We start from the raw sequence: 24,264 nt of genomic DNA, 5'->3' as shown, positions 1-24,264 counted from the left end.
CCCTGATGGAGATAACTTTTTTTTAAGCCAGTACTGAAAGGAGAAGGTTGAGTTGTAAACTAGGATCTGTGTGTGTGTATGTGTATATATGTATACACGCATATATGAATGCCAGTAACATTCTGCTTAAACACCAAACTAGCTGTGAAGTTCTGAAGGGCTACTGTTTGAAAAGAAAACCAATTTTTGACCGGAAAATTACTGTATTTTATGTGACTAGGATGACAGCAAAACATGTATTTCCATTCTGTATGGAAATAATTGTCTGCAGTTATTTGACACTTCACTCAAGAACTTTTGCTTTACGTGTTCACTATGTAATCATTATTCAAATCAATAATGTTGTAGAAGCAGCTTCATTTCAAAGGCAATCTGATTCTGAGTACCTCCACACTTCCATACCTCTCTCTTCATCCAGGAAAAGAGGGAAATTTTTTCCCCCATAAGCTGGTTTAACATCTATGCAGTGAATAACACTATATAACCAGTGGGACTACGAGCAGTGTGATAGTGACAATGGGTAGCAATTGTGATGTTGCTTTTTTACATCACTTTTGGACTATTTTCCACCACTGAAGAAGTGGGACAAAAGTAGGTTAATGTAAAGCTGTCAGTCCTATTTCAGTAACATATATAAATACAAGGTTTCAGAAACAGTGTATTTCCATCCTGAAATATTTGTTGATGGATGTAGAGAAGTTTGTGTTCAAGTGTTTTGCTACCCCCAACTTATAAACTTGGTGGTATTAGTAGATTAATACATTGCTCAGTCCTATTCCTGGACTGTATGTTTCCTTGCCTGTCTTTTAGGATAGTTGGACAATAGACGAGAATAAAGCAGGGATACCACTGCTAATATTCTTTCTTTTCTTCCTTCTTTTGCTCCAGTGAAAATACTTGCAAATAAGTTATTTTCTGTGTATGAGAAATGTTATTTTGGGTACATCTTGTTTGTGCCACTATACTTCTGTATCACCATACTCCCACAAATGCACAGCATCTGTGACTTAATTAGAACATAAATTGTGACACATTGATATGTATGTCACAAATACATGTGTGAAATATTGTTGTGTTATGGATACCTGCAATATTTTATATTTTTTTAATCCATTCCCCCCCTGCTGCTTGTAAACAGTATTTCATATTAGTGTATATGACTATGTACTAGAAGGAATTTGCCAGGAATTTAAACAGCTTCACAGGCTGATGCATTATTGTAACTACAGTAACTTGATGAAAAGTGCCAGTTCTATCTATACTTTTAACCATTTTTACTAAATGCCTCCTCAGGGAACAAGAGTTACGTTATCAAACAAATTGTGTGATTGGGGTTTTCCTTTTAAAACATCAGAAGACCTAAGAATTTGAGGGTGGTAAAATGCAAAAAGATGAGTGGTATGTGCCTGTCTTTAATTATATACATATGTGGGGGGAGAGAGAGATGCACACAGTCTGACCACATACCACGTAAAGATTATTTTTTTTCCCCTGCCTTTTTTTTACTGCTTTGAGTGGTTAGAAAGCATGTGGTACCAGAGTATGATAGAAGGAGTATCATGAACATTTTTGCCTTTTGATGTAATCTATTAATAGATGAACATTTATTTGACGTGGTAAACTAGGGAAAGAAAGTGGGGATGAGGAACACATTGCCCTGATGGATATTGAGTGTTACCTGAGGGCAGATTTAGTAACTTGCATTCACATTAAATTTTCTTAGCCACCTTTGAAATATACTTTAAATTTTATTGTAGGGAAAACAATATAGGGGTTCCTTTTCTTTTCCTTCTCTGTTCTTCTGCATGCCATATGTGTTGTAGTATACGCACAGTAGCATGGTGTAACTTAACAGCAGTTCAGATTCTGCATTGCTACTCACAGGGTGAGTCCACACGGACTGCAGTTGTCTGCATGGCACCTTGGCTTTCCTCTGGCATGTGCTTCTGCCGTGATTCTCTGTAGTACTGTTTTCTAAGGCAGAAACGTATCTTACTGAATGTCGCCAAAATGTGTGTTATGTCCGTGTTAGGTATTTGTTACATTCTTGGCTTTTTATTTTAACTGTTTTTACTTCTAACTTAGTACAAGAGCTCGTGGAAGGAAAACTGGAATAAATAATTTTAGCCTTTCCAGAGGCTTGTACCCACGTGAATTTTAAAGAGTTTGCTTTACCATACAGATTTATAGTACTACAGAAAATAGACCAGACTATGAACGTAATTTCTGCTTTAAAGCAACGTACCCTTTTATGTATGTTTGAATAAAACAAGTTTTCCTGGTAGAATGGGAAAGGCTTTTTGAAAACAGATTCTTTAATAGAAACAAATTTGCTTAGGTTATTTAAGCATTTGAAAACTTATACGTATAACATATATTATAACGAAAACCTCGTTTCAGCATTGTGGGTATGTATGTTCAAAGCCAATGTATTTGACTACCCTGAAGCTCTGAGCCGGTTAGGCATCAGAAGGTGTTAAAAATGGATTTTTAAAAGGGAAAAATCCCAACAGTAAATACGGATTTACTGCCTAAGTAAACTGTTCTGGTTGGAAAATCCATGGAAATGTTAATGTTTTTAATTGTTATCGTGTGACGTGCATGGTGGAGAGATGCAGTATTAGAGCTCGACTGTGAGCTGTGGTGACAGCCGTTGCTTGTCCCGCCGCTCCCACTTCCCCTCACGGACAGCCCGCGCTCCTGCGGCACCCTCCCAGCCGCACCCTTTTCCTTGTCACGTGTCCTCTTGCCAAACCTTTCCTTCGTAGGTCGCTGCCGCTCCGTCCGCCACTGTTTAATTCTTTCCTTTCCCCTTTCTAACTCGTCTAGAGCCTAGAAGAGGAGATAACGTCCATTTTATTTAGTAAGGAGGGCTTTTGCGCTAGCGGGAGAGGGCCCTTCGCCGCCGCCAGCCCGGGGCCAGCAGAGGGCGCTGCGGGGGAAGAGACCGCCGCCTCGGCCGCGCCGCCGCCTCAGGTGCTTCCCCCCCCGCCGCTGCGCTCCTCTCGCCTGCACCGCCGGCGTCGGGACGGTAGGGGCTGAGCAGGTTACCTGGGCATGGGCTTAGGCTCCCATCCCGTCTAAAGATTAACCGCCGACCCCCAGCGCCTTACAAATGCCAGAAAGGCGGCCTGCAGCTTACTTCTCGTGTCTCGGAGCCGGTAAGCTGGTTGCTTGTGTTAGAGGGGCGAGAGATCCAGCTAGAGAGCTAAATTCTCTATTTGCAACACTCCAGAAATACTAACTGGCGCTTGTTTAAGCTTCACCAGGGATGCTGGCTTATGCTCTGTAGGTGCTCTGCTTGGTAACCAGCAATAAAAGCTAGGATTAAGTCACAGATGATGTGTTGATTTTTGTAGTCTGAACTCAAATTTTGCTGCAAACCATTCGCTAAAAATACATTAGATAAAAAAACCTACTTAATACATAATTTACGGCGGGCTTTCTGGGATATCCATCACAGATCATTCTGTTATGGAACAAATACTAATATAACTGCTTTAATCTCATCATTTTGGCTCCGAACTGAATCCTAATGGGATCATCTTGGTAATCATATATTGCTATTCTGACAACATACCACCCTAAACAGTCTCCCTCTTGTTACCTATTAAGTTTCATAAAGCAGCAGACCAAAGATTAACAACTAATAAAATCTTACAATAAAGTATTTTTTTATTTTGTATGATGATAAACTGAGAATAGAATGCTAAATAGTTGTGGGGTTTTTTTACTTTCCCTTAATATTCTTTATTCTTAATTCCCAATTTAACTGAGAGAAATAACTGCCTCAGTAGCATCACTGGCCAGTGCATTCATGCTTTTATTTTCAGTCTTTCATAATTAAATTCTTATCCCAATTAATAATGTCCGTAATTCTTACCTGCTTTTGAATGAAATATTTCAATGAAGTGGAAGGAAAGGAGAATAGTTCTATGTGAGTCTTGCAGTGAATACACAGTATCTGTCTAGTATCATGTATATACATTCTTAAAGCTTGCTTGGAGGATGTTACACTGTTGAAAAGGGTCATGCATTGATTTTTGTCCTCTGATTGCTTTTTGTTTCACAGAGACATGCTTCCAGAGCAGAAGGGCCTTGTACTGGAGTCAGCGATGCTGATAAGGTTCTACTGATTTTTTCCATAGTTAAATTTGGCTCTAACTCTTCCAATCCACCTTCATTCTTTCTTTCCTTCGTTTTTCAGTTAACCATCACAACCATCTTTTGTCTTCTACATGACATGAACCAGCCATCAGCTAATTTTGTTTCCATCATTTTAATTTATTCATATACTCTACTTTTGTTTTTCCTCATCCATGTTTTTTGTGCAGAGTTCACATGAGACTCTGGACATAGTGGAGGAGAAGAAGCAGGCAGAGGTTGGGATAGAAGAAACACTAGTCATAGACGAAACCAACAAAGGGAAAATGCAAGTTGCCACTGATGCTGGGGAAACATGTAAGGTGGAGCATCTGTCAAAAAAGGACTCTTCATCATTGCCATCAGATAGTAGCAGCAGCAGCAGTAGTAGTGAGAGTGAGGATGAAGAGGTGGGAGAATACCAGCCACATCATAGGGCAATTGAGGAAGTCATCAGGGAAGAACAGGAAGAAGAGGAAGACGTGAAAAAGAAAGAACATGAAGAAAAAATACAGCATATGGAAGCCACACCAGAAGGGAGTAAACTAAATGTACCAGTTGAGCACACACAAGTTACAGCTGAAGATTTGGTCCAGGAAAATGCAGTGACCATAGCTACAGAAGAGAAGAATTTGTCAGAGGAAATTAAGCAAGATTTAGGTGAAGAAAAAGAGGAAGAACAGCTCAAACTCAATGGAGATGTGTCTCATGTTGACATTGATGTTGCACCACAAATAATTTGTTGTTCTGAGGTAAATGGTAGAACAGTTTGACAACTAGATTAAGCAGAGATATTTCTTGGGGTGAAAATATACCTGCCTTTCTTCTTCTCCTATTCCTCCAGCTCTTCAGGCATCCAACAAGATTGAGATCATTTGGAATGGGAAACCATTGATGAGCAGTGAAATTCTGTCTCCTTCAGTTATGGTTTCTGACTTTTTTGCTAGAATGACCAGTAAGGCAAACCTTCCGAAGACTGCCATCTCCTTTTTATCTCCCCCTTATTTTATATGCATATACATAATGTATATTTATTATTTACATGTTTCCAATGTTTTAAGTCTCGTCTTGTCTATTTGTCAATTGTTTCTGACACGTCCATGACATGTAAATGTGATTGGAAAACTATTGGCAATTGAAATTAGAAAACACCCGTCACAATTTTTTTTCCTTTTTTTTCCCCTCGTTACTCACTGCTTTTCTTCCCTTTTTTTCCCTTTTAAAAAATGTTATGAATGTATAGACTGGAATAAGTCTGGCTAGAAATTGCATAGGTGAGAGCACTGCATTTTAAAGGGATGAGGCATATATCACAATTTTACTATGAAGTCTTCTAGTGCAATAGATATTTAGGGAAGCATGCATGGGTTCCAGTCACAATCAGTTGTTTTAAGCCAAACAAGGTTGAAGGGTTCATTACTGGGCAAACTTTATAAAGAAGCAGAAAGGAAAAAAATGAGGTGCAGGGATGCATCTCCTTGTAAAGTTGGCATGAATTTCTGCTGAGTTTTTCAACAATTGGGTGGAGTTTTTTACTAGTTGTCTACCTGCTCGTTCTTGTAATGGTGGCAATTTTTTTTTCCTTGGCACTTAAATACAAACAATTTACCTTCTTTCTTACGTTGTCTTTTGTATACACAGGTATTCTGATTAATGATGTGAAAGAATTAGTTTATAAGACCTTTAGAAGTTGCAGGCACCCATAATTCCTAAAATCATAGCTAGTTTGGAGGAAGGGGAGAAGGGCTGCTGTGTGTGCAAGTGTGTGTGAGGGAAAGAAAGGTTTGTTGTTTTTTTTTCTGGGATTTCCCCCCGTGTGCACCCAAAATCAATGGGAGATAGCAACTGATGCATTGATGCATCTAGAAAAATATCTAAAGACTTTACTAGATTTTTTTTTCTTTAAGTTCTTAAGTATATTGAAAATCTGCTCCAATAAGATAACAAGTTCACTGGCTTACAGACCCCTGGTTAATTGCTTTCTTTGTGATATTGCAGAGAACACCACTAGCTAACTCTAAATGGTTAAAATGGCTCTTTAGGATTGTTGTCAAAAAAAGCCATTGATTTCTGGAATTACTACATTGAATGTAGACTGCTTAAAATCCAATTGTTGTTTTTCTGTTCCAGAAGTAGTACATATTAAAAGTTAAACTTTTACATAATTTCCTTGGAATTTCTAGTCCTTATTTGCAGTTTAACTGAGCAATGATAGGTATTTTCCCAGATTAATTCTAATATGAAGCTTATCCGTCTGAGCTACCTATCAGCTTCTTTATGCAAACTAAGATTATTTTTTTTTCCTAGTGATGGTCTTTTACACATTTTCTATACCTGTGTTGCAGCTTGGTTTTAGCAGTTGCCTTCTGTGATATGTACTGTTGGCTGAAACACAGAACTTTGGCAAGGTTATTAGGAGATTAAATTTTCCTACCATGTTAGGTAGATACTAGAGGGTTGGTGTATTAGTCTTCATTTCACTTTGCTTATTTATTGCATGCTTTTTGATTGGGAAGGCAGTTAAATACTTATCTTACTGTTATGCTTTTCTTGAGTTTTTGGTTGTGTTTTCTTGGTCCACTTTACAAACTGTTCTTCTGTCTTTTAAATTGATTGGTTATTTCTTGCACCACAGCCTCCAGTAGTGAAAACAGAGATGGTAACCATTTCAGATGCCACACAGAGAACTGAAATCTCCACTAAAGAAGTTCCAATTGTTCAAACAGAAACTAAAACTATCACATATGAATCTCCACAGGTATGGTGGCTGGGTTATTATATTGTTTACAGGCTGGTTTTTATTCCAGTTACTTGTACATCAAAATAGATAATGTCCAAAAAATGCTTTTCAAAAACCTGTACTTTTTTCTAGCAGCTAAGATTATACTTTGGCTATGAATTAGGTAAGTGAAATGCATGTAGACAAAGCAGTGTGACTCCTAAAGTTCTAAGTGTTTTTTTTTTAATATAAGGACTTAGTTGCTGTCTGCAAATATCTACAACTCATTTTTAGTTTTGGAAACTTGATTAAAATCTCTCATTGCTCCTCAAAGGAACATGTAGCTTTGATCGTAAATTTTCCACAAGGATGAACCATAACAACAGTCTTACATGACTTGGTAAACTTGGATGGCTTCTGTTTAGATTTCAGTTCTAACTAAACTAAAGAATGTGTTTAGTAAGAAAACCATCCTTTTCTCCTGTGAAAACAAAGCTTTTAAATGCCAAAATAAAAAAATACCTTTTGTTTTCCTTACAGTTTGATGGCAGTGCTGGTGGCAATGCTGGTGTGCTGCTGAGTGCCCAGACAATTACATCAGAGTCAATTTCTACTACTACAACTACACACATCACAAAGGTAAAATATAATAATGTCTTTCTGAACTGAAAAAAAAACCAAACCCTCAAAATAATTTATTGAAGCAAGCTGACTTGAAATGGATTGGATTCATTCCAGGCATGTGTGAGAGTTAATCTTCCTGTAAACAGATTTTGAACAGAGAAGCCCTAGTGAATAAGCAGCAATATCTGGGAACAGGACAGGGAAAGGGAGAAAAATATGATTAGGTTTTTTTAGTACTTCATATAGGTCTTATTTCTATGTTTGACAAATGAGTATGTACCTAAATTTTTACAGTTTCAGTCCTGTCATCACTCACTGATATCTTACAGAATCTTTGTTAATGTAACTGAGGTCCGCAGGAGCTCTGCTAATGGCATCTGTTATAAGGATGAACTGAAACAATGTTTTCTCAGCCTCAGTGTTGATGATCCTTGTGCTGCTAAGTTTAGAGCATATTTAAAAACAGATCATACCACTAGATTACTTTGCAAGAATATTTTCATGCTTAATTATGTGCTCTGCATTCCATGCTTGAAAAGGAAAGGAAAACTCAGTGTTAACAGGACATCACATCTGTTTCAGTCTCATGTAATGTTTCATGCCAGAGTGTGTTAGAACTACCGAAGTGTGGTGGTGGTGATGATGATGATTATTATTACTGTTATTATTATTTTATGAAAATAGTTGTCAAATTTTAGGCATGCCCCAACAACACAGTTTTGAGCTCTTGTCATTGAACGCTTAACATAGTTTTCCAAGAAAATTACAGAAAACATTGCTTAGGGTGAAGCAAAAGAGAAGGAAACGTAAGGTGTGAGTTTGGGATTTCCCCCCCACCCCACCCAGAGACAAAAAGTTTCACATCATCACAGAATGGAACAATAATTCACTGCTCAATGGATATGTATTCAATATATATATTCTTAAGATTGAAATATTCTTAAGATTGAAAGTTGTATTCACAGAATGACAGTGGAAGGATGATGTTGGAAAGTTGTCAGATAAAAGCCACATAAAATAAAGTAAGCTCAGAATTTAAAATGTGTATGTTTTGTTATACAGACTAGTCAACAGGTCCTTTTCAGTCTCCTGCTCCCTTTTGGAATCATTAAGCCACCACCATTTTAGGAAGAAGTCTTTATTCAATAAATTGTGCTACCACAGCTAGAAAGGGGGAGAAAAAAAGTGGACATTTACTTCTCAACTTCAGATGTCAAATAATGCTGTTTTTTGGGAGGAACCATTAAAGAAAATGGTTTCAGTCTTGTCTTCTACTAAAAAACTACTGGGATTACCGTAATGCAGCAGCTCCTTATCTTTTCTTACAGACTGCTTATTGTCAATTCAAAAGACTGAATTTTCTAAACTAACTTTCTATTTTACATCCCAAACTGTCCATTATTGATAAAGGGACCTGACAAAATAGTTTTAATATTCTAATGGTGTTCTTAACAGAATAATTTTCTATCTTTTCTAATATCGTCAGTGTATCTTAAGTAGCAGTTTATTCTTTTCTCTTATACAGGCTGATTTAAAAAAATACAAACACATAACGTTATTTCTGTGAGAACTTTTCTATAACCTAAAATGTTTTAATCATTGGAGTAAGAAATGACGAAACAAAGCACAAAATTATTTCCATCAGCAGTGTGAAATATGTTGAAAATATCTCACTAAGGTCCGTGAATGGCAGAACTGAACACCAGATCATCTTTGCATTTAATGGCATAGGATTCTTCAGAGACTGAGAAGAGACCCATTATAGATGGGTTGAAATCAAAGAAAAGACTCCTGGAATTTCCTTGTTGCCAGATTTATATGGTGGAAGAAGCTGGAATTCCAGTTTGTCTGCATATCTAGATCTGTTCAAACTTGGGCTCCAGTAACAGAAGGAATTCTCTATTAGCTGGTTTTTATCAAGTTTAGCAATTGCTAGAATGTGACTAACTGCGTAACTGAAAAAGGAAAGGATGATATAGCACTGAGAATATTTGCTACTAATTGCAACTCAGTCACAGAAATTTATTTGCTTCAGTGCAACAGAAAGGAGTGCTTTGGAGCAGTATGGAATAATTGCAAGGACGTTTTCTTCTTTTTTTGTGCCATCTGTAGATGGTAAAAGGTGGGGTATCAGAAACAAGAATTGAGAAGCGCATTGTCATTACTGGAGATGCAGATATTGACCATGATGAGGTGAGTATGTAAGCTGTTAACATTTACAATGTGCTTTTCATGGTCCAGTGAGATCTAGATGATATTCCAGAAACCTGAAATAAGAGAAAGGTAGAGAAGTTGAATAAGAGGACATGGAAAGACCCTGAGACTGTTAATTGTGGCAAAGTTGTTAAGCAATCATGTTTTGTGAATAAGGAGCCTTTAGAATGTAACTGAAAGAAAAACAGCATTTGTAACTTTGCATCATAGATCATGTGAATGGATTTCTTACTATTTTTAAAGGGATTGCTCTTTTTGGAAGAGACCCAATTTGTTTAGTGCTGCTTTTGCCATTTGGGAGGAAAAGCATTACTAAAATAATCTTATTTTGATACATTAATCTGCATAGATGGGAGTCTCTGCTGTGTTGTGTCAGCAACGTCAGAATGCATTTTGACTAAAAGCTTTGAAATACATTAAAGCATAAACTGCTCAAATTTAAAAAATAGTTTTTGACTTGTATGTATAGAATTCTATATAACAAAAGTAATTGTTGATCAGGTGGAATCTGATGGAATCCTTTCATCTCTATCAGTACCAAAGCAGTATTTCACGATGTCTTAGAAACTAAGGTTAAAATCGCTTCTACTTACAATTAAGAAGGCTGAATTTAAGCAGTACACAGAAAAATAATTGAGAAAGTGCAATTATCTATTCTTTGTAGTGATGATTACAGTTTTTATTGTTTTTCATCTAAGAAACTATGGTAACAAAGTCAATCAACAGTCACTGGATAATACAAATGGAAAAGCCTACCTTCTACATAAAGTTGCAGTGAATTCAATTCTAACTTTATGAAAGCTACACAAATCAACGTAACAGGATTTAATTTAACTTCTTAATCGTAATATACTGAGAGCTCTCAGGGAATTTAATTTCACTTTTTGATCTGCCTCCAGAAAGTGGCTCTTGACAAGTTGAATCTCTTCTTGAAACTCATAATTAAATGACAGGGCTGTTCAGCATCAGGTGTGGCTCTTGTCTGCCTTGATGCATGTTCAGTGCACTTTGGATGTCTGGAAAGGTCACACAATACCTTTAGTATACCAGGCAATGCTTTAGTAAAACCGTTCTCTAAGCCCTTCTTTGTTTTGAGGTAAGTGGTAATGAAGTAAAAAATGAAATTATAAAATAGGAAGTACAAAATATGATTTTAATCACTGAAGTTTAAAGCAGCAGTGAGCAGTTTTTACCATATTTAAGAAATCTCTATCACTTTTTCTTCAGTGGATATGGAGCTCTTTAGATGCACAAACTACATGCAGCATGTTTATTCTTTTGTCTTTTAGCTCCCTACATCACTAAAACAGTTCTCAATAGGAAAATAATCTTTTAATTTGGAATTTCAGAATACAAATGCTTGTATTAATTGTTGTAATTTAAAGTAGAGACTTAAGGTTTTATCATTGTTTATGGTTTTATTTTAAACACTAATTCTTAAATATCAACAGACACTTTCTTTTAAATTCTCATTTGTACTAGAGATTACACTTGGCATATTGTAAAAGACAAACTAATAAAAAATTATTAGGATTAATACATCAGCAAACATCATTATTGTACCAATGCACACAGTGTGTTCCTGTGTACATATTTCCTTCATAGGACTTCAAATTCATTATCATATAATAGTTAAGGTGGCTCATGTTGGTGTTTCCAATCTCTCTTCAGAGTTAGTTATTTCTTCCACTTACCACGTATGGCTCAGGAAAATGTCACTTTTCTAAATGAAGATAAATGTTTTTGTTGCATTATATTTTTCTTGCTCCTTCTAGTATATTTGGGGATTTTTAGTTGTGGTTGATACTAAGGTGAACAGCGAGCTTACTGTTGCCTCAGAATGCCTTCCAGTTTCTTTTTTTTTTTCTTGTGTTGTGTTCCAACAGTAATACACTGAAATAAGGTTCAGATCAGGGGAAGGAATAGAAGGTCCCAGGTGCTCTTTTGCCTCTTCTGCCTCAGAGGGTGCTCTTATGTAGTTGACTGAAAAGCCTTGTGTAGAATAGAATAGAACAGAATATTTCCGTTGGAAGGAACCTACAACAATCATCTAGTCCAACTGCCAGCTGCGTATATTGGTACATCTCTTAAGAAAATAAAATTTCTTAAAATGTGGAGGAGAGCGTGTAAGAAACTGAGTAATACTTATATTTACACTTCCCTGAGTTAAACTGGAGAAAGTTCTCTTAAACTAGCAAAAGGAGAAAAAGGAGATTCTTGTGCTGAGAAAGAAATTTCTGTTATGATCTTCTTCCAGCATTTCAGTACCATACTTTGTACACATTCCAAAGTATCTTTCCATTTTGTTCAGGAAACTGAAGGAAACTCTTATTTTTTTGTACTGTGTACATTCTTGTTAAGTCTTTATTTGCCAGATCTGTTGCAGAGGTTCAAAAACTTCTGGGGTATAAGAATACATTTGTCTCCTGGAATGAGCTAGAAAAGTTACAGGATAACTTTATGGTTATTTGTTACTTACTGGAAATTTTGGTAAATTTTTAGCATAGTGGGTTTTGGGGAGTTTTTGTTGGGTTTTGTGTTTTGGGAGTTGGTTGGTTTTGTGCTGGGTTTTTGGTTTTTGTTTTTTTTTCCCGAGCCCTCTCAAGTTCAGGAATTTGGAGTTCTGAACAATTATAACCAAAATTTCTGATGCTAATCTCCCATACTCTGGCCTCACATGAATGTTCTTTAGCTGTTGTTGACTTACATATTTTGAATACATTTGCAGGCCCTAGCACAGGCAATCAAAGAAGCCAAAGAACAGCACCCTGACATGTCTGTCACAAGAGTGGTGGTGCACAAAGAAACTGAACTTGCTGAGGAAGATGAAGAGTGAAATAAAAAATGCCCTCAAGCAAATACTTCAGGTAAGATTTTGTATATAATTAACATAGGAAAATTTAGCATCAGTTTTCAGTTGCATTCTGTAATAAAAGGCAAAAGGCTTGAAAAATATGGGGGGGGGTGGTGTCTTTGATACATGCTATCACAAAATGGTGAGTTGAAACAGGCACTAATAGTAGACTGTTAGTGTAAGAATTTTTATCTTAAGTCCGAACTGACATTAATTTTAATTGCAATTTTTCCTGTATATGACTACCAGTTTTGTCACAGTACTCTCATGACATTTCCTAGAATGTTTGGTCAAGTTGTTGTAGTTTATATTGAAGTGAGTTTGGGCTATTTCTGCAAAACATGAAGGATGTGTCACATTTTTCTGTTTACCTGTACAATTACAGTCCTTGCCTTACATCTTCCTTGTTTAGTGGGAAGACTATATGCAGTTCCCAGTAGTGAAAGGGCATGCTTGGACATTTTAATTTAGTCAGCTAATTCTTAATCCTAAGCACACTGAAATATTTAACCTTTTATAATTTTCCCAGGGAAGGAGGTAAATGCAATGCAAACTCAAGTTTTAAAGCCTCTTATCAGTTGAAAGAGGTATTTGAAGGAATGTCAGTTTATTAGACCCTCATTTCTAGGAATAATAAAAAAAACCCCCCTGCTCTGCTTGATGTATTCAATAGAAAGATCAGAATAAACACTGAATAAATCTGCTGTTGCACTGGTTATAGGCTAATGTCTTAAAGCTCAGTAACTGGCTGGGTGTATAAAGCTTCAGATTTCCTTTGGTTGTCACAGCAGTTGATGTCATGAAACTGAAGCATCAGAGTTTTGGAACTTGATGGTTTTGTTAATGTTAGATTCAGATTCAAGGAAAAAATATCATTTGGAATGGTTAAATGACAATGGGAGAGATTTAAAAATAAATAAAGTTTAAAAAGCAATGTTTTAAGCCTTCATTGAGAGACAGTTTCTACTGATGAGTCTCTGTATTTAGCTAGAAGAGCAGAGGTGTTATTGGCACGTCTCAAGAGGGAAAGCTCTGTTTTAGTACAACTTTAAGCTTTTAATAAGCATTTTGATCAATGTTAATGTAGGGGGAGACAAGGTAAAAGAAATACATTTTGTACTTCTTAAAGAAATAAGAGTTGTCGTGATTCTTATTTCCTTGGTGATTTATGCAATGGTGATTGTGGCCCATGGAAAAGAGAGTTCTAAGTCCTGCACAGGCGTGCATTCCCTTAGTATCGAATGAAGTTTTTTTACCAAAGGAAACTACCTGTCATAAACTTCATCCTGCAGCTTCGGGAGACTTCCAGATATCATGAGCACTCTTCATGAAGTGCCAGGAATACAGGAAAAATGAGACACTGACTTGATTCCACAATTGATGTAAGCTACTATAAAGAGAGGAGGATATATTTCACATAATCCTGATAATTTCTCATGTTGAGAAGGTCAGTTTTATTCCTGTGCCTGAGTTTCCTAAAAGCTGAAGATTTCACTGTTGGGTATCACTTCTGTGATCCAGAGGAGAAAAGATGCAAGCATCAGTTTGAGAGGATATGAAGTGCACCTACTGGATGCTACTCTATGGAAGATGAGCGTTATCAAGGAACCAGCCTTCCCGAACTAGTCAGTAATCACAGATGCATATTTTCAGCTGAAAGACATAGGCTAAAGCCTTAGTTTATTTCATCTACCCACAAGCGTCTTGCTTTTCTTTAACATCTGGATAGGAGTGGAGGGGCCGATGTGGCTGAGGAAAGGCAGAGCTAATATACATTGCCAACTGACATGTATATGATCAATTAGAGGCTGTGTGTTGTGAGGTACTGGGGAGAGAGTTTTTCTCCATCGTGAGATATCTGTTGGCGGAATTGTTGGTTCCCATCACTGCACACATCAATTCTTCTGGGATTTTATTCTGAACTCCTGCTACCTGCAGCATTGCATAGAGCAACAGTGTTGAATGCCATGGAGAAGTCCACGAGGATAAGAGTAGGATGCCTGTCTTCTGCCTGCAGACAGAAAGTTTATCCCCCTTCTCCATCAAAGTGGTTCCAGTTGCCTTTCCTGGCCGCGTACAGATTGTGCTAGGACTACAATGTTTGTTTTGGTTATGTGAGTTCATAAATTACCTTTTGGCCAGTTTTCCTCTGAGCTTACTGAGAAGCTGGAGATTTTACATCAGAGTGGAGCTAAGTTTGAGCTGTCCCCTGAAAATTTCTTCAGTTTTGGTCAGATTATTGTGTGTTTGAAAAAGGAAAGAATAATTTTTGCTCATAACTCTACAAACCAGGAAGACAACATGGATCAAGTTTGGAAGTGCTAGGTCAACACTCACCTGGATATTAATGTTATAACATTAATACTTTTTTAATTATTGTAACATTATATAATGTTATAAACTGTGGAAATAACAACGGCAGGTTGCTTGTGAGGGAGGATTGGGGAAAAGTCACAAAAAATTAGGAACTCTGCACAAATCTCTGTATGTTTTTTCACTGTACCTTTATTTCAGTGTTCAGTTGGATTTGTTTTGTAGCTTTGTTGCTTAGTGACGCTGAAAATGGGTATAGCATGTATGTTCCGGCTTTGTTTTGAAAGCACAGGAGAGGACATGGAACTGTACTGAACTGTGAGATAGGGATGTGTGGATGAGTCCTCACATCACATAAATGCTCCAGAAAGGCTTGGAAAAATCCACATCACTTTTGAGAGAGCTTTTAGTTTGTAGCAAGCCTGTGGTTTAGGTAATTTCACGGGTCCCTTGGTACACAGCAACATTAAACATGCATGCTCAAACCATCCTTCTCATATTTTCAGCATTTACATAGGAGGATCTAAGGTAGAAAGGTACATGGAGACAGCAGAACAGACCATTTTGATTTGCAAGGATTTAATACTATAATATGTGCTAGCACCACATTTTTCATTTATTATTAATCAGTGTGAATTTAAAGGTCTTGGGAGCAGGGATTGACTCTTCTGTTATATTTGTGCAGAATGTGCCAGTTTGTTCATGCTACCTTAATCCAGAAAAGTATCTTTCAAATTGGTGTTCAACATAATCTATCCCATATAAGTAATTACAACATCTTTCTTGAAGGGACTGTGTCATGGGAGGAAGAAACAATCTTGGCAGGTTTGCACCACATTTCTACATTAGTGACCAGCTGCAAAATTGATTCTCTTCCTTCATCAAATATTTAACTACTTTGTAAAACTTTTGTTCAGAAAAAAACATTCAAAGAATTCCTTCCATCTGCCGAGGGTGGTTTTTTGCTTTTTTGAGAAATATATACGTTGTGGAATGGTGTTTGCAACGTATCAGAATGTGTCAGATGTTCTTGTCTGAGTTTGCCAATTGCTTTACAGCTCTTGGTCTGAAATGCTTGTGAGAGAGCAGAAGAGGACTAATATGAAGATATTGCACCATGCTGCTCTTTTATTTGAGACCTAGTGACTTTGACTGATGATGCCTTTCAGTTAAACGTTAAGGAAAAAATTTAGTTGTCTAAAAAACATAGGCCACCTGAAGTGCATTGAATATCTGTCTGCAGCTTAGACCATCAAGAGAACTATGCCCTCCTGTAGCAGCAACTGAAGGGCAGGTGGGACTGCAGAAAGAGCTCTAGACAATTGTGTTTAGACAATGGAGTCACGCCACAAATTTTGATTAGTTGTTTCTAAGGTGATGAAATCTCTGTTCCAATGACTACGGCAGTATTGTTTGCGTAGACTTGTTTTCTCTAATAAAAGTGAGAGATATTACACTCTGATTCTGAGGGATTATTAATTGAGCAAATATCTTCATTTTTTATTTATGCATTAGATTGTGGATTAAAATTTTCAGTAAACTGTGCAAGAGGTGACTATTAAAATACCATGAGAATTTTGGGGAGGGAAAAAATACACTAAAGCAAGAAGAACATTGATAGAAACTGAATTACTGTTTACCTCAGGATTGAAAGAGGCTTTAGTTAATGCAACATTTTTTAGTGAAATAACTTTCCCCCAAAATAACCTATATGGGAAAAATGACTTTTTGACTCTGATGATGTGACATTCACATAGTATCTGTTATGAATGCTTATGTAATCTTCCCCCTTCTTTTTCTTCCAGAAGTAAAAATGATACTGACTGTGATCATGACCATGAAGAACTGTAGTCATTCCAAGTCATCACTACTCTGCTGAATTCACCAAGCCTAGCAATGATGACCAGATGTTCAAGACTTAAATGCCAATACCAAACTCCATTTTAACATCTTTGGTTTATATTCCCTTACAATCTTTCTTGTTTATTTTTTATAACCACTTCTTAACAATCTTAGATTTTTTTAAATGACGTTTTAGAGGGTATGATCTTCTTTTGCACAAATACTTGTATTTTTGAAGCCGATTCTTAATTATATGAAAGTGAACAAAAAAGTCTGGAAAGTATTGTTCACTGGAGCAGGTGGTAATTGTGCAGGAAGGGGGATCTTAACTAATTTAGATATAGTTTTTTCAAAATATTTCAAGTAAAATCTCTTACTGGAGTAATTTACAGAAATTTTTTTTTTCAGATTATTCAGGTAAATATATGGTATCACATAACAAAGATTTTTATAAAAATACAACATTTCCTAAAATTTGAAAAAAATATATTTCTTTGGATAAATTTTATACTGGTATCTCTGTAACTCTTTCTGTTCTAAGGTTCTCCTCTCTGTGGAGCAGAGATGGTGTGGCAGTCTATAGAAGAGAAGGAGTTGCAGACACATTTCTTCTGACTGAGCACTGTGTTCTTTTTGCACTTTGGTGCCAATGCTCAACTTTTTGCAGACATTTTGCTGTCTGCAGCATTCCAGATAAGGAAAGAAGGAAGAACAAAATATCTTTCTCTTCTTCCAACGAGAGATGATCTAGGCAGCTTAAAACCTTAGTGCTTTTTTTCTTACTGTGTCCAAACTTCAACACTTCCATTATTTGAATACATGTGTAGAATGCTCGCTTTCTATTAAACCTCACTGTCTCCATGTTAGAACTGACATTTCTGTTATTGAGAAGGTATACATTTCAGATGCTTCGTCTAATGGTTAATGCAGGTTTTTAGGATACTGAGTAAAAGTGTATGATGGACTTCATTCATAAAGTAATAAGACAGTACCATCATTTGAGACTGCCATTGAGAAAACCTGTTAATTATTTTGGATTTTATTTTTATTTTGTTCTTGCAGGGGGGTTGTTTGTTTGGGGTTTTTTTTTGCTGTTGACTCTGTGTATAGTTAAAATGCCAAATTAGATTTATAGCAGCTTGAAGTTGTATTAAGTGATATTTTGCTTTCTGTAATTCTGTTATAAAATAAAGTTGTTTATTCTCTGTATGACTTTTGGCACTCAGACATAAACTTGGAAGATATTTAAAGCGAGCAAGTCAGTTATGAGAACTGCAATTCTAGAGGCCACAGAACCTTGAAAAGTAGGGGTTAGTACAGGTAGTCTCCAGGATTACCAGAAGGGTAGCACAATTGTCTGGCTCCTAATACTGATACTAAAGTATCAGTGTTTTTTAGACATCTTCCAATAAGCATCCTGATTTCTGTGGTTCAGAGAAGAAATCTTCAGATGCCAAAAAAGATGAGATTTGGACAGCACAGCGCAAGTTAAAATGCCCCTCAGTCTGCAAGTGGTTCTACTGAGTTAGGATGTACTGTGATCTTCAAGTAACAAAACAAATCATAATACTTCTCAGTACATTCTTTTTCACTTCTGAGCTATGTATTTGTGGTATTATTCTCAGTTTAGATTGCTGCCATCTGTCAGCATGCTTGCTTAACAGAAATTCCTATTAGTCTTGGCTTCATACAATTTGGGTAACGTAAGACAACGGTAACCAAGATTTTGATTTATGTATGCATATAGGTGTTCTCAATTACATGCCACATTACCCTGAAAAATAGCGGATAACATTCTGACCTGCTTTTCTCCAAAATCAGAGACATTCTGCCTCTCACAAAGGGGAAGAGAACCCCACTCAGCCTGATAACATAAGGACTCTTCCACAGTACTGTGCATATGAGTAGGGAGGTTGTCAAGGAAGTGGCAAGTTTGGGATATGTAAGTGGAGGTCAAAATGGAAATATATGCATTTAAGGGGATGTCTTAATGGATTTTTCTTACAAGAATGTGTAAGGAAAAGCTTTATAAAATCTTTGAGGTATTTTGATATGGTGTAGTATTAGTTGCAGAACTCGATTGATGGGCGGAAAGCATACTACTTCAATTATTAATTTGAATCTTTCTGATTTGTTAGACACTAGATCGATATTGTTTTTTATTGCAATTGTATTTAATCCTTAAAACTGCAAATATAATATTCTTGAAAACAATATTACTTTCACTGGGAGCTGTATTTCTTCAAACAGAAGTCAGAACCTTTTGTCAGGGAAAAATTAATAGTGCTTTCAGGTCAGCCTAGTTTGTGCATAGCTATCACTTCCATTGATTAAACATGTACTAATTAAACAACCGTTGTCATGCAGAAAAACGTAAGCCCCGAGTGTGATCAATCCTAAAAATAGTCAAGTTTTACAGATTCTGGTTGTATGTAATTATTCAAATGTTCTGGAATATTGCGCAAGTCTGATGAGTTTTCATTGTTACTTTTTTTATATAATGTATCTGTGGCAAAAACTGCAATATGCAGCAAAAGAAATTGTTCTCGAGGCACTTCACAAGCTGGCTTTATAATACGTAGGCAATTTCAAATACAATTACAGGCCCATTTAATGAGAAGATATTTCAGTAATTAATTCTGCTTAAATACGGAGAAAAGTAAGTCATGTGGATCCTACACAAAAACACTTAATACGTCTTTCTTTTTAATCATGATCACTTAAGGGTTGATAATAAACGTTAGAATTGTTCTACAGATTGTTTCCTAGATTAAGGTTTCATAAAGGACAAGCAAGCAACTCTGGTGACAGACTTTTTTTAAAAAAAAAAAAAAAATGTATTGCTCAAAGTGTTTCTTGAAGTATTCTACTATTCGACAACTCAAGCTGAATGGCAGCTTTTAGTTTGGCCACAGAAGAAATCAACTAGATGGAATAAAATAAATGAAATACTGTGACAGAGGTCAGAGTTGTGAGATTTGATAGGGATCCCTAGCTGTACCCTTGGCCAGGATGCAGTGGGAGCTTCTTAGCTTTCAGGCGTGTTAACTATCGAAGTGGGCTGCTTGGAGCAGCTGGTGTCCTGCACTGTTCACCTGACTACAACTCTGGAAGGTGTGAAACTGTTTTGATTTTCAGGCTGCTCTGTTGTTAGGGGTTTTTATACTGCACTTGAAAAAAGATACTTGGATTAGTAATATTAGGACAAATTACAAGCATTAGAAATGCTGCTAATACCTGTAGCATTAAATTATTCTGTTGGCGTGAAGCAAATCCTACAAGAGTTTTTGGAGGTAAGTATATATGAATGGCTGGAGTGGGCCAGGCTAAAGAACTAACACTCCCAGATTCCTGTCTCTGAGGCTACTTGTAATTGCCTAGGGGTGTGTGTAAGAATAAGTACTGTACTAGAAAATAGTACTTTCCCAAATATTCTTCCAGCTTTCAGCAATTTTCAAAGACTTACTGGTCTATCAGTCTTTTGTATTTATCTGCCTCTGTGGATTTTTGGCTAATTGCTTTTTAAAAAATTCCTCTGGCAGGCACTTTCACCATTCCGTGTGTCTTAAGAAAAAAACACCTTTCCTTTCTTTTGAACCTGCCTCTGCTAGCTTCATTTGATAGCACCACTGCAGATACTAGAAGAGACACCTAACAGTCATTCTCTCTTCAGTCATTCCCCAGCCAAAAGCTATTCCACAATTTTTTATCATTCTTATCACCTTTCTCTGTGCCTTTCCTACTTAAATGTTGAGACTTTAAATCCTGTTCTGGGAAGTGAATAGGAAGCAATCACAGATAGGCAGGAAGGTTTTAAACATGCGTGCTGGCTGTAGGTGGAGTGCAATCCTAGCTTCACATTTTTGCTAGTGAGAGGGAGACAGAAGACTCCTCAGTGATAACAATAATTGAAGACAAATCATTTCCTTGCAATCACTGTTTTGGTATACATACAGAGAATGCTTGTATAATTTATCTAGACAAAGGCTTAGTTCTATGGTGTTATTTAAATACATGTTTTTCCTTTCCAAAGGAATTATGTAAGATACCATGATGTGTTTAATGCTGGTAGCATGAAAACAGAGATATTTCTTGACACTATTCAGTAACGGAAGTGGAAACAGCAAGGCCTGAGGCTTTTCATGACATGTTCCTGAGTCTTGAGTGTCAGATCCTCCTACATGTTAGCATTTACAGCTCAATAAGCAGTTGTGTCAAAGGCATCCAGTGTCTTCCTGTTATAATTCTTGCCTGTTATAATTCTTTACCTTACAGTGAAGCACTGTTAAAGAGTGATCTCACTTTTCAACATTTTAAATCTGTCCATTCTCAGTCATTTTGTGAAATCAACAAAATCAATTTTATGTTGTGGTAAGGCTTGCTAAACTTCAATTCTGTATTTTTACATTTGGTCCAGGCCAATCTTTTATTGAGTGGTGGGGGAATGAGTGTTTGGAACTGAGGAGGTGTGTGTGTGTTACAATTCCTTTAACCTCTGATCAGTATCCAAGATCACTGCTGTTTTATTGGCAGCATCTTTCTTAAATGTAAAAAGTCAATTCTTTGCAGCGGCTGTCTCAGCTTCCCTGCAAAGGATTGTGTAGATTGTAGTTAATAAAAGAAGAGGAAAGAATATATTACAGAGAGTATTTAAAGGTTTTCTTGAAAGATATCAATATCACAGAAGTTTATGTACTCAGGTAAACAATAGTTTCACTGGTGGGGCTGAAGAATGGACTCTTTTTCACTTCAAAGCTGCTGGTCTACTTAGAAAGCAGAAATGTGTTATCTAAGCATTATGTAGGAAAACAGGAACTGTTCCATAGAACAGGATACTGAATCAGTTGGCAGTATGTCCTGCGTGTTGCAAAGGTCTGTACCAGCTGCTTCTGAGGAAATTGTCGGACACTTAAATACCAAATGATGAAATAACATACCTCTGGAGAGGTACAGAGCAGAGTCATGGCAGAAGGCCAGTAGGTCAGGCTCATCAATTATCTACCATGGTTTTTCTAGACGAGACAGCTTTAAGCAGAGGTGGATCATTAGAATCAAACTTTCGGATCTCTTTCCTTAGACACCACGTTATACCTGGCTTTAACTTTTGGATCTCTACTATCTGCAGTGTGTTTGACCTTTAACATGACAGCCTACAGGAACATTGACACTGAAGAAACCATTATCTGTGTAACCAGGAGAAAAGACCTTTTTACCTCTTGTTAATAATAGCCGTATGAATTAAGACCACTTTTCTTAAGAATCTTTATGTATTACATCTTGGTCTCTCAATCTCTGTGTCATGTAAGTATTCATAAATACACTTCTGACACTGCGTAATAACTGTCTCTTGTTATTTTTTAGTGAACCTTAAATGCTTTACATAATGACATAGATCTAAGCTTAGAAGCATTAAAAATGAAACAAAGCATCACATTCTTTTCCATCATCACTGCTTTCATGGGATCAGGATGGATCTTTCAATGAGAGCAGCATTATTTTGTTTGCTTAGTGCCAGTACTTAAAGTACAAGAGCAGAGTACACTAGAGGTGCGAGTAGGCCAGTATTAAGACCTTTTGAGACTCTCTGCCTTTACAGTCAAGTCTGAATGTACTAGGTATAAAGAAAGTGTGCACTGCTTTGGACTATGGTGCACCAGGCCTGCCAGGCAATGTAAAAGTCCAGGGATGAGGGGAGGTCAGGGAGCTGGTGCTCCCCAGTGTCCCGAGTAGCTACGACTGTAAGGTCGACTCAACAGCTGGGTGATGGGACCTATTGTGATTTCCTATCTGAGAGCTTCCTTTGGAGTGCTTCTTTCCTTTTGCTCCGTGAAACACATCACGTTTGTTGCTAGTTAAATGAAATTTCTGGTGTGAAGTTTAAGACCCAAAGGACTGCACGCTTTTCTCTTACTGGGAAGAACAAGTTTCTACAAAGAGTCAAATCAGAACAAAAATGTCTTCAGCCTTTATTTTATTTGCAAAATATTGGGAAAGCACTTCTGGCATGATTGCAGGTGGGGCATCTTGAAACACACAGAGAACCTGTTCAATGGGCATCTGGAGTGAATTGCCAGCTGGAGGCGGGGAGCCTTGCAATTGAACTGCAGCTTCCTCTGCCAGCTGGCTGAGATAAACTTGTTTTTACTATCTTTGCTCTTCCAGGTTTTGCTGTGGTTCCCTTACAGGATTGCTTCCTTTGAAGTCAAAGTCCATATGTCTACCTTGTATTTAACTTTTGCTGTTCATGTTAATGCTGTGACTTCTGAATAAATGCCTGTCTTTCTCCACCCAGCACCTTCTGCTGATTTCAAATGGAACTACAAAGTGCTTTGCACTTTCAAACATAGGTAATTCTTTTGCGAACCTAAATAGAGACTACTAGATCTAATTAGAGGTACTTGCATTTAAGCATCCTAACCTTTACTTTTACTATACAAATGTACAGGTCTCTCTTTCCAAGTAACAAAAAATTGGCTCTTCACCTATTGAATGCAATGTATTCTATGTTATTTGCATAGGTGAAAACCAGTGTGATGAATTATGTCTTTTTAAAAATCGGATAGTATTAGAACATGATAAAGGACTGTTACATATAGTAAACGTGCTTGCTGTTTGAATCCTGTTTTCTTCTCATAGACTTTGATAAATTACAGTGTTTCTTAAACTGGTGGTCATGGCCTCATTAGTGTTTTTATAAAATGATTCAAAGGAGTTCTTAAAAGTCTGTGAGAACCAAAATTGTGCAAAACCACACATAATCTCACACAAGGCATTATCCACTCTGTTCTTGCAGGGTGGGTAATGACAGACAGCTGTAGTGAAAGGTAGTTGCAGACAGCAATTTCTAGCAGATAGGGACAGTAAATATCGGGGACAGTAATGATAGTGACTTCTCATTCTTCATCAGTTTGGATTTCAACTTGAGAGTCAGAAATAGAGAAGCCAAAAAGCAATGGTATTTTCAAACAGTTTGAGTTGTGTTTTTGTGGGCCATCTGCCACAGCCAATCTGAGATGCACTAAACATTGTACATCTATAGCTAATGGGGGGAAAAAGATTTTTTTTTTAATGTATGACAAATGGCACGCAAAAAAAGAAAACTCTATACTTATGGAGTTTTTATTTGAAAACTCATCCATTTGTCCTTAAATTAGAATAACAACTGGTTTACAGAATACTGACTGAGTCTTTCCGTGTTTTCAAAATTTGGCATGATCAGTCAGCAGAGAGAAGTCCTTTTGTTTCCCATCACTGTTATATTTTGCTTCCAAATTCTATGGAAAGCATACTTTACAAAACCTACAACCTTTCCCAAAGTATACATGCTAATAAAAAAAGTCAGTTCCCCTTCATCACCCTTCTCAATTTCCTAGATGTCAGTGCTCGATATGAACTTGCTATTTATGCATCTTCAATTTAAAAAGACTGCCTTCCTTGCATATGCCAGCTCAGCTCTCTCAGGAGCTTGTGATATGGCTTTCTTCTCAGAAGGCTAGGGAAGGGCTAGCAAGCAAGGTGCTTTCCCTCCCCCCAAATCCTGTGTCATGTAAGGGAA

General features: G+C 36.9%; 1 protein-coding gene across 8 annotated transcripts in view; it reads left to right on the top strand.

The window, feature by feature from the left end:
- EPB41L2 (erythrocyte membrane protein band 4.1 like 2) overlaps positions 1-18,879 on the top strand; it is a 128,044-nt gene extending 109,165 nt beyond the window's left edge. For 2 of the 8 annotated variants that reach the window (XM_072855855.1, XM_072855853.1), the window contains 7 exons: positions 4,073-4,126; positions 4,335-4,895; positions 6,779-6,901; positions 7,403-7,501; positions 9,599-9,679; positions 12,429-12,567; positions 16,673-18,877. In XM_072855855.1, coding sequence (XP_072711956.1) covers positions 4,073-4,126; positions 4,335-4,895; positions 6,779-6,901; positions 7,403-7,501; positions 9,599-9,679; positions 12,429-12,536 — 1,026 coding nt within the window. In that variant the 3' untranslated portion in view covers positions 12,537-12,567; positions 16,673-18,877. Of the gene's footprint in view, positions 1-2,829; positions 2,977-4,072; positions 4,127-4,334; positions 4,896-6,778; positions 6,902-7,402; positions 7,502-9,598; positions 9,680-12,428; positions 12,568-16,672 lie in introns of all 8 variants that reach the window. The other 6 variants (XM_072855859.1, XM_072855854.1, XM_072855852.1 and 3 more) reach the window with 5 other exon arrangements.
- Positions 18,880-24,264: the final 5,385 nt, after the last annotated feature.

This window comes from Ciconia boyciana, chromosome 3, assembly GCF_034638445.1.
Source record: "Ciconia boyciana chromosome 3, ASM3463844v1, whole genome shotgun sequence".
NCBI classification, from domain to species: domain Eukaryota; kingdom Metazoa; phylum Chordata; class Aves; order Ciconiiformes; family Ciconiidae; genus Ciconia; species Ciconia boyciana.
The sequence above is the reverse complement of the archived record's forward strand: the minus strand, read 5'-3'. Positions and strand labels throughout refer to the sequence as shown.